Genomic DNA, 13,262 nt, shown 5'->3' on the forward strand with positions numbered 1-13,262 from the left:
GCTGCTATTTGCCAGCACCTCAAGGTCCTGTTCTGCCAGGCAGCTTCCCAGCCACTGCCTGGGGTTGTTGTGACCTGGCACTTACCTTGTTGAACATCATACAGTTGGCCTTGGCCCATCAATCCAGCCTTTACAGATCCCTCAGGATGATGTTTGTTAAAATATGTTCTACAAATACTTGACTAGAACTTAATTGTGTGTACCACTGTGGTAAAAAAGCCTTTATGTCCATATCCTTGCATTTACCTGTGATGGCATTCTTTGAGAATTTCAAAGCCATTTGCTTTGAATATGTGTATGTCCTTAAGGAATATCACACTTCAGAAAAGCTGGATTATTTTGGGCCAAGTTCTCTGTATATACCAGGGCAAAATCAAGAGTTGCTCTTCTTTTGATTTTTGTAATCTCTCCATGAATCAGTTGATGCGGCCCTCCAAAAATTTTGTCCTTCCTCACATTTGCCCTGTCCGTGTAAGGAGAATTTGTGTTTTCACAGCCTATGATGTTCACATAGGCATTTCACAGTCAGTGTTACCATCTTGGTCACATTGTCTTTCATATATACCCTCTATTAGAAGTATTTTGCAAACTTATCCTACTCTGCAGTTAAAGCTGAACATCCAGTCTGGAGAAGAGTCCTCCATCATCTTCCCAAAACATTTTAATAGAGTTTCCATGTAGAAGTCTGTCTGAAGAATTTGATGATCACCCATGGGTTTTGTGGTTCCTGACTGTTACCTATGGAGTTGTCTATGGTACTTCAGACCAAGTGGGGATATTTATAAAATTTTTTTAATTTTTTATTACATTTTGTCGTTGGTTTATTCTGCTTTTGATTGTTCAAACTATCAGGTATTTTTAAATGTGCACTCTCCTTTAGCCTTACATAGAACGTGAATGTGATTTAAGGTTATTGACTACTGTAGATGTGGATGGAAAATGACTCTGTAGATGCATTATGTGTAATAGGCCTCAGTGATTGAATTCTATTCAGGTTTTAAAGGCTGTAGACATTTCCTGCCTCATATGTAAAAGATGTTTTTGTTTGATGCATCCCTCTCTTTAATTTTTTTCCCCAAAACTTGCTTTTCCAAAGGTCAAGAATGATCCTCACCTGAAATTGATGTATACAGAGTGTCTGAGGCTCTGTGGAACCTGGTTAGCAGAAACATGCTTGGAAAACCCCACAGTCATCATGCAGAAGTACTTAGAAAAGGTGCATCCAGTCTTTGAAATGTACTGTATGTGAGATAATGCTGGGTTAAAATACAGTGTTAAAATGTCAAGTATATTTTTCAGTGCAGTCTTTCTTTTTCTGTATTGAAAATATGGTTTCTTATATAAATATTAAGGTTTTGCATTGTATTGTGTAGCACCGTAATCTTGTTAAATGTTCAGAATATGGCTTTGTAGAAATCACAGTGAAACGTCTTCTGTTGGCTTACAAGTGCAGTGATTACAACTACCTGTCTAGTTTCCCTTTTCTGTTCCCTATCCCTACCTCTTCCTTCTCAAGACATTATTCACTCACCAGCTTTTCAGCACAGCCATTCTATTTCAGAGAAACACAGAATCAGTCAGGTTGGAAAACACCTCTGGGATCATGGAGTCCAATCTGTGACCCAACACCACCATGTCAACCAGACCATGGCACTGAGTGCCGTATCCAGTCTTTCCTTAAGCACCTCCAGGGATGGTGACTCCAACACCTTCCTGGGCAGCCCACTCCAGTGTCTGATCACCCTTCCTGTGAAGAAATTCTTCCAAATGCCCAACCTGAGCCTCCCCTGGTGTAGCTTAAGGTTAAGGTTATGTCCTCTTGTCCTACCCCTTGTTACGTGGGAGAAGAGCCTGACCTCCCACCTGGCTACACCCTCCTTTCAGGCAGTTGTAGACAGTGATAAGGTCACCCCTGAGATGCTGCAAAGTCTTGGTCTAGTGTTTCAAAGTGTTGTAATTTTTTGTTTTAAACTTTTAGCCATTAATAGGAATGTTTGTATTAATATTTGCCCACTCCGCATTTCTTTATTTCATGCTAATTTGTAAAACTCCACATAGTTGCCTTTCTCTGTTGCTATCTATATGCTTTCTTCACTCTGATGCTTTGAATCTGTGACTTTCTTATATAATTTACTTTGGGCACTTTTTGGACTGTCTTCCATTTTTTTTCTCACCATCTTGTGATACAAGGCTGTAAGACCATTTTAAAACTTCATGCCTCCTTACTGTAAAAGACAGATAAGCATGGAAAATTCCTGTATGGCTGTTAAAGCTGTTTCATACAGGATAATCTTTTTTGACTGTTTGAACTGAAACATTTCTCAAAGATTAAATTCACTTAGGAGAGAAATATTCAGCCTGTTAGATTCATTTTGTATGCATATTTATTCCATCACAGGCAATATTAAATAATCTATTCAAGCAGATGAGCCTGCCTGAGCAGGGAGGCAGTTGAACAAGATGAGTTCCAGAAGTCCCTTCCAGCCTCAACCATTCTGTTTTTCTGTGAGAAAAGAGTTTCATCAAGAGTTTTATGCAGCACTGTTTATCTGATTATTGATCTTACCATTATTGTAACTTCTCCTTTAGGCTGTGGAAATTGCTGCAAGCCACAGTGGAGACAGCAGTGATGAGCTGAAGAAAGGAAAGATGAAGGCTTTCCTGTCCTTGGCTCGTTTCTCTGACAATCAGTACCAGCGAATTGAGAATTACATGAAATCCTCGGAGTTTGAAAATAAGCAGGCATTGCTGAAGAAGGCCAAGGAGGAGGTTGGTCTCATCAGGGAGCGTAAAGTTCAGATCAACAGGTGAGTATTAAATGGAGACTGGATACTCTGGAGCTGTCACAGGCTCCAGTTCTACTCTCTGGGCAGTAGGTGCAGCGTGGTCACATCTCTACAGCTGCATTTTGCCTTCTCCACAAAGCAGTGGCTAGATCCACAGTGCTTGTTGTGAACAGTTTCTGGACTGTGCCTGGACGTGGTCTAGGCATGTGCTGGATAGTGTGGGCCAAACTAAGCCAGGGACACAGTGTGGATGATCATGGCCTGGAATTCGTGTGTATTCCCTGCATCTGTTCCCTGGATCTGTTCAGTTTATTTGACAAAAATGTTACGTAGTGTAAATAAATGAGTTGGCATTTTTGTCTATTTCACGTTTAGTGAGAGAGTAGAATTAAATTTAATGCAGAATTCTTAAGGATTTAGTAAGAGCAACTGCAAGTGAGCATAAAAGGATGAACTTCAGCTGCTGGAAACTGAAGTCATTACACAAATGGTCTGTACTGGATATTCACATTTATAACAATGTTGAGATTAAATCAAGAAAACGAAGACAGGAAGTTTACTTACAGCAGTGAGTCTGTGTGCACATATACAAAGGGAGTAGCTTCCACAATACAGTTTCTTAGTTGTTTATTTTATTGTGCTTGTACGTACAGAACAACTTAAAAAATGTTAAATCAGTGAGACAGAGACCTAGAGAATGCCTTGCTGTAAGTTGATTAAGAAATAATTTGTTGTTTAAACATGACATCTGTTCATGCAGATACACAGTGAAGGTTCAGCGAGAACTTGAGCTGGATGAAGGGGCAATACAAGCCCTGACTGAGGACCGTAAACGCTTCTTGTGTAAAGCAGTGGAGAACTACATCAACTGTTTACTTAGTGGAGAAGAACATGATATGTGGATATTCCGGCTCTGTTCCCTCTGGCTTGAAAATTCTGGAGTTGACAGAGTCAATGAAATGATGAAGGTATATGTTTGCTCCATTTTTTTCCTAATGCTTTGGCAAATAAATATTCATCTTCTTCTCCTGTATTTCTCGAAGATGAATTATGTAGCTTCTTAACTTTTCCTGAAGACTTGCTTTTTTCAGTTGTCATTGCTTATCAATCAGTTTTTCATCAGTGAGACCTGTAGTTCTCAATGTATTTTAATTTAACTTTATTAGCATTTTAATTTGATAAGTCTGTATGATTAAATGTATCTCATGATCGTTTACTGTGGTCCCCTTGTTCTTCAAATGCCTTGGAATCTCCACATCTTCAACATCCTTAGGTACATTATTCTTGTTTATATTATATATACTTTCAGGTGAAAGGCCATGAAAGGTAGAATAGAAAATAGTACTTCTAGGGAGGCCTTGCAACATTTAGGAGACATGGGCCAAGATGATGTGATACTCACTGAATTGCTGCTTGATCAGACAGCCATGATAATTCTTAATTTTAAATTATTATTATTATTATTATTATTATTATTACTGCAGTTTTTGTTAGGTTTAGTACAGCCAGTTTAGTTTAGTACAGCTCTCTAACTGAATTTTCTTTCCTACAGGAAAATGCACAGAAGATCCCTTCATACAAGTTCTTGCCTCTGATGTACCAGCTGGCTGCTCGAATGGGAACAAAGATGATGGGTGGTTTAGGATTTCATGAAGTTCTGAATAATGTAATTTTTGCTTTTCTTATCTAAAGATACCTTGATTGGCTTGGTAGTGCCTACTTCTAAACAATATCCACCTTCCTCTGAGCAGTTATAGCTAAACAAGTTACGTTGGTGATGTGTGTACTAAAAATGAGTGATGCCAAATCAGTATGGTGGGGGAAGAGGATTGGGGACTTCTTTCATTTCTTAAATTAAAAAATCAACTTTTTTGATTTTCTTGTAGTATAAGAGTAGTTTTATGCAGTTATAGAAATCTACTTGAATGTTTTTTCAGTTGTGGAAAGTATTACCTTTTATTTCGTCTTAGGGACCTTAGAAGTTCAAATGAAATAATAATGTCAATTAAGTATTGGGGTTTTTTTCTTCTGTACTGTTTTCAATAATGAGATCTTTTTCTTTTGTTTGCAGCTAATGTCTCGAATTTCACTGGATCATCCACATCATACTTTGTTTATAATATTAGCTTTGGCTAATGCTAACAAAGATGAGCTCCTTGCAAAACCAGATGCAATAAGAAGAATTAAGTTAATTAAAAATGCACCAAAAGAGATCTCCCAGCTTGATGTGGTGACTACAAAAACTTCTATTCTATTAATCACATTCAATCCTTTAATTTTGTTAAAAAATTAAAAAAACCCAAAACATGTAGAGGAGTATTTAGTATAGAGCTCATTAGCAGACTTTTGTTAAGAAGCAGGAGGAGGGAAACAGTACTTTTAATAATTAAAAAACCCCTTTTGTGCATATGTAGGTAATTATTATTGAAAGAAATCATTGCAGGTTTGAGCAAAATACGGTTAATGTTTTGTGCCACAAATAGCCCTGATTATTGCAGACTCTTGTGATAAAAGTCCCTGATGTGTCATTCTGTAAAAGGCATTTTAGATGCAACAAAGACTTGAGTGGCTTTATTGTTGAAAGTACATACTGAATTGGGTATTTTTTCTGTTTTGAGTTGGTAACATGTTCCATCTAAGCAGTTTGCCTTGTGCAGTGTATCTTTTGGTCCTTGATATGTTAAAAGCCATGCTGATAGGTAATACTGAACTGTGGTTTCATTATGATGTTGGTTTTGCTTAATTTTTGTTTAACCTGTCTTTGGAATCATCCCACATCTAAAGTGTTGCCGCTTCTTTCCCCCATCATTGTAGGCCTGACAAGGTTGGTTGTCATTGTCCTCTTGCCCCCCACACTGATACATTTTTTCACCACATTTTTATGTGGCTTTTTTTTTGCCTTTCTCTCACATCTGTAGTTCTTTTGTGATTCCCTTCCTTAGGATTGGGATTATGCTAGAGTAAGTCTCTCAGAGCCAGGCACAGAAGGAATGCATGGACAGGTTTCTATCTTTTGCATACAAGATTTTTTTCTTCAGCTAGGAAGAAATAACAGAAGCAGGCAGATGGTGAAAGAACATCTAAGAACCTGTCTACCTTTTTTTCTGAAGAACTTTTGCATGTCTCTTGCGCTTTGCCTGGACAGGTTTGCTCCCTCTCCATTGCCAATAATATTTTACATCACTCATTATCTCAGATCAGACAGCACAGAATTTTTTCTTATAATTATTTCAGGTCATCTCATAAAGGGCTTTTTTCATAGGACATATCTCAGTTGTACTTAATTGACTGCATGTTATGATGCATCTTTAATATTAAAAAATGTAGTTTACAAGATCTGATGTTTGTTTTCCTTGGGTTTTTTAGGACAGAATGGAAGCTGCCAGCACGATAATGAATATTGTAAGGAAAAAAAGAGCTCCTATGGTTAGAGACATTGAAGCACTTTGTGATGCTTACATCACATTAGCAAATTTAGATTCTTCTCCGTGGAAATCTGAAAGAAGTAAGTCTTAAGAAAACTTTTTTTTTTTGTTTTAATCATGAAGATAGGTTTTATTTTCTCAGATTAAAAAGTGTATTTCTAAATACTGATATTTAGTTAAATTGTGTCCTATTTTTGATAGATACAGAATGTTGTCTGGATTAAAAGTCATAGTAATTACTTGCACTGTAGGGCTCAGACCCTTAGTATGAAACTCCAAAAATCACCAGTTGTCCTGTGGTCATCATTATCAGCTCAGTAAAAGTATGCACTGAGGTTTTGGGTCCCAAAAGCAATTTAAGCTGGGTTTTGTCAATTCAGGTGTATTTTTATAGCTCTGAATTTAAAAATATTAATTCCTCTTAATTACAGAAGGAATAAGTATTCCAGCTGACCAGCCAATCATTAAACTGAAGAACTTGGAGGATGTTGCTGTTCCTACCATGGAAATTAAGGTGACTGAAGTTGAAAAAATATACACTGTAATACCATCATCATAGAATTGTCTTCAAGCTTTTGTAATAGCAGTCATCTCTTCATCTAATTCCCATCGTTTTTACAGGTCCACCTGTGGGGATGCTTCCTTGTCAGGTGGGAGGTGCAGGGTGAGATGGTTTCCTTAGAAGACCTTGATCCCAGGCATTATGTCTGCTGGATAGTGGTTTATTGTACAAAGACAGTTTGCCACTGTTACCTCTGAGTAGTCTCTCATTATCAAAAGGTGATATCATAGTGAGCTCCCTAACACACACAGGGGATTTGGGAGAGTGAATCTCCTGTGTTGTAGGTGCTAGCTCAGAGTTTCAGGGAGGCAACTGAATGTCACAGAAGGTGTGAGAATTAATAGGTGTGCCTCTTCTGCTGTTCCTGTGCTTTTACCATTCAGTAATGGGCAATGATCCATTCCCATTGGCTGGATGGGTATCACCTTTTGATACCACACACTCCACCTGGGAAACTACACAGTTTCAGGAGCGTAGAGTTGCTTTTTTGACCAGCATCTAAGTTTAAATGTTGCAAGACCAGAATTCCTCACGTTGAAATCCCTCAGGCTATGTCTATAAAGCTGAATAAGTCAAGGGACTGCTTTGAGGTATTTGACTTCAGAAACAAGAAGTTGCCACCCATGCTAAATAACATCTGCTTGGAGGGCTCCAGTTGGCCCCAGGTGTTGCTTCTTTGTACAAGTGGATCATTCTTTTCTTTGCCTTTCTTCTCCTCCTCCTCAAGTACAGACTGACTGAAATGGCTGCAGGTCTGTGATGTAGCCTCCTGGGGCATTATTCCTCTGGGGCATGAGGATACAGGGGGTGGCTGAGGTATAGATCCTGTACCCTGCCGCACGTTTGGGATTGTAGATTTGGTCCTTAGAATTAGTCTAAGCCTAATGCTCCCCAGCTATAAGTGAGCAGTTTCTTGGGACAGTGCTAGCTGGGACCAGCTAACATTATGTTGCAGCTTGTTTAGTGGAAGTCTGCAGTACCACGTCCCCTCTACCAATGAGGTGAACAAGGAGGAATAAAAAAAAACCCTTTGCTCAGCATATTTTCATAGCCTTTGTGGTATTATCTTTGTTAGGTGATGAGTGCTCATATTAATATTTAGCATATAGTCTGCTAATGATGTTTGCAAACAACTTATTACTGCTTTGTCTGAGTGAAATGGAGGTAATATTTACATTCATTTTAATGTATTTTTCATTTCAGGTGGATCCCACAGGACAATACGAAAATTTGGTGACAATAAGTTCGTTCAAGCGAGAATTTCGTTTAGCAGGAGGCATAAATCTGCCTAAAATAATAGATTGTGTAGGATCAGATGGTAAAGAAAGGAGACAGCTGGTTAAGGTGGGTTCTGTCAGTTGTAATGACATCTCAGAGACTTAGCATGCTGGAATTTTTTTTTTTTTAAGTTCTCCTGTCAGTTTTCTCATGTATCATTTCTGTACCATGAGCAGACTTTTCACACTTCACTGTCAGTTTTCTCAGTTGAGGAATGCTTTAATAAACGAAATTGTGAAGTATTAATAAGTAATATAAATAATAAGTAATTATATTAAATATGTTTGCAATTATTTTTTCAGCAGTGCATATAATTCATATCTAGTAGCTTACCTGATAACTACTAGACTTGGTGGTCATGTCTCAGCTGGTGACTTGAAGTGTTCTGTAAAGAAGAATTATCAATGTATTCTGTTAAATACCTCCTTTGTTCTTCCCCATATAAAAAAGTATTTGCAATTCAGAGACAATCAAAAGCATGCACATAGAAGTAAAGATCTCTAAAAAACTTTTATTTCTCCTTAGACTCAGCTGATTTCATTCTCTCTTTGAATGCAAACATTGGGCAGTTGCTGGGAGAAGTCTGTTTTGCTGCTAAGTATGGGTTAGTTTTCAAAGCTTTAAAGAGAAGCATGAATCACTAGATCTGCATCCAGCAATCAGAACTGCAGTGCCAACTGATGCTGCTTCACCTGTGTGCTGGCTTGCTAAACAATGATGAATCAAATACCTGTTTTTAAAAAGAGAACCATAAGACATGTAGGTTGTTTGAAACCTGAATCAAATAACATAAAAAAAAGGTGATGATTTAAGTTAATGGTTCTGTTTAAGCAGCTGAGCACTAACAGAAAACCAAATACAGAGGAAAAAACGACTGTTAATTACATTTTATTGCAAGTGATTATTACGGAAAAGTAACTTGTGTTTTGTGCAATTTTAAAAATAATTTTTTTACTTGCTGAGCAAGCAATGGATGCTGAGAAGTGTTTTTCAACTGCTTTTTGTGTTTATACTGAAGGGGCGTGATGACCTGAGACAAGATGCTGTCATGCAACAAGTTTTCCAAATGTGCAATACATTGCTCCAGCAAAACACTGAAACAAGAAAGAGGAAATTAAACATCCGAAGATACAAGGTAACCCTGAACCCTAAATTTTCTCTGTGGCAGCAGAGAAATAAAGCGTATTTCCCCCTTCCCCTCTTTTTAACCCAAATGCAATATAAAAGGATTTTTATTTATGGGCTATTAAAGTAGTCGCTCTGCCTTAAGGTATGGAATAAACAATATATTTATTAAAATTTATTTTTTTTCCAATCATTAAAAGAACTTTATTGGTGCCTAATATATATTTAAATACTCTTCAAAGATTTCTTTATATGAACTTGTAATTGAAAAGAAATTAGGTTATGCACTGTCATTAAATCGTAAGTTGCTAGTCAATTAACTTGAACATACAAGTTTGTTTATGAATTCTCATTTGCCTTGTGATATTCCTTAATTAATAATTAATTCTAGTCTTGCAATATTCCTTATAAATAAAGTCAGAAGTCCCATCTAGGGTCTTTCATGCAGAATTTGAACTGGTTTTTTTTGGACTTGAGAATACGATTCCAAATCATATTGGAATCAGAACTGGGAATTGGAATTGGGAATAAGAATTGCAATAAACTCTTATTGTGAATGCAGAAAGGGTATTTAAATGGGAACTTTTCCTTCTTCCTTCTCTTTATGTACTTGGCATTATAATAATAGCTGTGAAGGTGACCTGTGAATAAGTACTCTCAAAGTATAGGCTCTTCTCTTTGACAAATGAGAAATGTGCACTCTGGAATCTTTTAAGGTGCTTATCTGAATTGCTAGCATGGTTTTAAGAATTCTCAGGTGGAGTTAAAGTCACTTTTTTGAATAATTTTCAAGTAAGACTCAGGTTTGGTTTCTATGTGTCTAAAAATGAGCGACAGCAGGGAAAAATAGAATGTGTGTTGCATTATGAGATAAAGAGACTTCCATAAGAAAAGGAAATTGAGGGAAATAGGCAATAGCTAATCATTACATGTCTAGTGGAAGGTTCACTGGGCTAGGAAAAAATTGCAATTATTAAGTAGAAAATGTTTGTGTGGATTTTGATATATGTATATATTTAGAAGATATATTGAGGTGTCAGCTGCATGGTTTGGCCTTCTTTGTCTTTTTAAACAAACAGGAATGTGCATCCATGCTCTGCAGGGTGTGTATTCATAGTTTAGTGTGTATAGCCTTCTCCCATGTATAATCTTCCCTCTGTGGTTTTGCTTTTCCAGGTGGTTCCCCTTTCCCAGAGAAGTGGAGTTCTGGAGTGGTGCTCAGGAACAACTCCCATCGGGGAGTTCCTTGTGAATGCTGAAGATTCAGCTCACAAGAGATACAGGCCAAAGGATTACTCCAGTTCTCAGTGTCAGAAAATAATGCTGGTGAGTCCAAATAACTTAAAAAAACACAAAAAAATAGCTGATTCATAATATTTACTGGGGGGAGGGGGGTGGAATTTATGGAGAACTTTGTACTATGCTTTTGGTATGTGACCAGTGGCATGGAATGAATAGATACTCAGACTTTCAGTTCAGTTCCACAGATCACCTCACCATAAGTTTACAAAATTGCAGTCAAGTATACTTGTTACTTTATATACCCAAGATTGTGCAAAAATCTATTTCCTTTCAAATTGCTATTGTAGTAACAGGATAAAGGTATGTTTTTATGCTTGGTGGAGCATTTGCATTGGGAATAAGTGAGAATGGCTTACTCACAGTGACATGAGGCCATCAGACAAGCAGAGGTACCAGAACAGAGCGCAAAGAAAGGAAGTGTCTCCCAACAAGATCCATTTACCTCCACATGCCTATAAAACACATGCACCTGCTGCATCAAGGAAGTAGGAGTGGTTTTTCCCATGTTTTTTAGCCTTTGAGTTGTGTATAAAAATAGAATTGTTTAGTAAGACAGATTAGGGGCATTAATAATTGCTGCAGCAAAAGGACAATGATTCTTAGTTCAGAAAGAGAAAGAAGTGGTAACAGCATTTGATAGAGGGGAGGTGGGTAGAATGGCAAGAAGAGGTCATTTCCTTCTGAAGCAGTTAGTCGTGGGTAAAACATTTCTTATGTGTTGAAAGGATGCCCAAAAGAAGCATTCTGAAGAGAAATACAGAATCTTCATGGAAGTCTGTGAGAAGTTTCAACCTGTGTTCCGGTATTTCTGCATGGAGAAATTCCTGGACCCAGCTGTGTGGTTTGAGAAACGATTGGCGTACACTCGCAGTGTGGCTACATCTTCTATAGGTATTGGATTCATTGCACTGTCTTTTTAGGCTACACAACCAAAGAGTTTCTACCATTTCAGACATAGTGGCTGTCCTACTTTTGTCACATGTCAAAAAAGGCCTAGTAGGGGTCAAAAAAGGCCAGCAAGAACATCAGCATTATGTTTGTAATTAAGATTTCTGATTTGTTCCTCCACACCCCCATTTTTGCTGCAGAAGGAAGAATGAAATTCTGTGTTTCTTTGTTTATAGTGGTTTGTTTTCTTAAATTCTGGTAGTTTGGGTTTTTTTAACCTGACTTTATTTCTGTTGTTTTGGTTTAAAATTTATTAATTTCATGTGTAGCCTCTGATGCTTCAGCTGCATTGAAAAGCTCAGTCTTTTACTGTCTTTGTACTGGCATTATTATCCATGGCTGAAATGGTTATTTAAGCTTGGTTATTATGCCTTGTTTGTCCTGTCATAATAAAGAAAAATAAGTACTTAAATGTAAGTACTGTGGATTTTTTCCTGCATGACTCAAGTCTGTCCTGAGTCTCTGGAAGACATTTGTTAGCAGATTTTAGACATTACAGTAGATCCTATTTTAGAAGGTAACAAGGTAACATGTTTGTGCACTCCCTATTTACTGGAGAAAAAGAAGTAAATCTGCAGTTTAGTACAATTCAGATGAAAGATTTTTGTAGGAAATACTCTGCTGTCCATGTCCATCAGCTAATAAAAACAGTAAGAGGTGTAAATTGCAGAAAGGGAAATACAGTTTGGAGTTTTTCTACATTTAGGGACAGTAAAGCACTGAAATAGGCTTACATGAAAGATCTTATAATCTGGATCACTGGAGATTTTAAAAACTGACTTAGACAACAGTTGTTTGATTGCGGGGAGTTGCTAATATTAGTAATAATAACAAAACCTGATTTTATTATGCACTTGCTTTTAATTTTTAGATTTTTTTTGAAAGATGCAATATTATTTGATAATCTTTGATCTACAAGTAGAAATGGGGAAGAAATCTGGAGCAGATAAAACAATGCACATCTGTATGACAGTAAACTTTTTGCAATTTCATTCAGTCAGCATTTTCTTTTTGGATTTGTGGAATGGTATTTGCTCTTTCCTTAGGCAACACTATATATGGGAGAAGAAATATTCTCACAGTAATCTTTCTGAGGCTTTCTGTGGTTTTGATGACACAGTTTCAGCACTTGTATTTTTGTTTCAGTTGGCTACATTCTTGGACTTGGAGACAGACATGTTCAGAATATCTTGATAGATGAACAAACAGCAGAACTGGTGCATATAGATCTGGGTAAGTAGGACAGCCAGAGAACTTTAATTTTTCTTTACTTTAGTTTTTTAAAAAAAAAACTTTTATTATCCTTTCATTTAGGGGTTGCTTTTGAGCAAGGCAAAATCCTTCCCACACCAGAGACGGTTCCATTTAGGTTAACCAGGGACATTGTGGATGGAATGGGTATCACCGGTGTGGAAGGGGTCTTCAGAAGGTGAGTGCTCCTGAATTGCACAGGGATGAGGAGGCAGCAGAGTACTTCACTTCCAGCCTTCTGATTGTTACATGTTAAATAGTTCTGATGCTTGAGAGGGGACTCAGATTTCTGCTGGTAACACCCAAACCTGAATACTGACTTTTAACTCCTATGCTTGTATTTATATAACCAGCTGCAAGCTCATTTTTGTTGCTCCGTGTTTCATACTGTTCACTTGCCAACAGGTAATTGTCATCCTCTTGTGGAATTCAGGGAGGGCTCAGTGTTTCCAAAGGCTCCACAGCTAAGTGTTGATTCAGAATGATTTTTTTTCCTTCAGAACTGTGCATTTCTTTCAAAGGTGTACTATATATTTGGAGCTGTTAAATGTCTTAGAACCAATTTGTTTTGACTAATTTCTGTTT

General features: G+C 37.4%; 1 protein-coding gene across 1 annotated transcript in view; it reads left to right on the top strand.

The window, feature by feature from the left end:
* ATM (ATM serine/threonine kinase) overlaps positions 1-13,262 on the top strand; it is a 57,696-nt gene that overhangs the window by 41,330 nt on the left and 3,104 nt on the right. The window contains exons 48-60 of the mRNA XM_038155778.1: positions 1,097-1,216; positions 2,590-2,807; positions 3,547-3,754; positions 4,339-4,452; positions 4,858-5,016; positions 6,153-6,291; positions 6,643-6,725; positions 7,977-8,117; positions 9,070-9,186; positions 10,353-10,502; positions 11,204-11,369; positions 12,573-12,659; positions 12,741-12,855. Of these exons, the coding sequence (XP_038011706.1) occupies positions 1,097-1,216; positions 2,590-2,807; positions 3,547-3,754; positions 4,339-4,452; positions 4,858-5,016; positions 6,153-6,291; positions 6,643-6,725; positions 7,977-8,117; positions 9,070-9,186; positions 10,353-10,502; positions 11,204-11,369; positions 12,573-12,659; positions 12,741-12,855 (1,817 nt within the window). The remainder of the gene's footprint in view (positions 1-1,096; positions 1,217-2,589; positions 2,808-3,546; positions 3,755-4,338; positions 4,453-4,857; positions 5,017-6,152; positions 6,292-6,642; positions 6,726-7,976; positions 8,118-9,069; positions 9,187-10,352; positions 10,503-11,203; positions 11,370-12,572; positions 12,660-12,740; positions 12,856-13,262) is intronic.

The sequence above is a fragment of the Motacilla alba genome, chromosome 1 (assembly GCF_015832195.1).
Source record: "Motacilla alba alba isolate MOTALB_02 chromosome 1, Motacilla_alba_V1.0_pri, whole genome shotgun sequence".
Classification (NCBI taxonomy): Eukaryota; Metazoa; Chordata; class Aves; order Passeriformes; family Motacillidae; genus Motacilla; species Motacilla alba.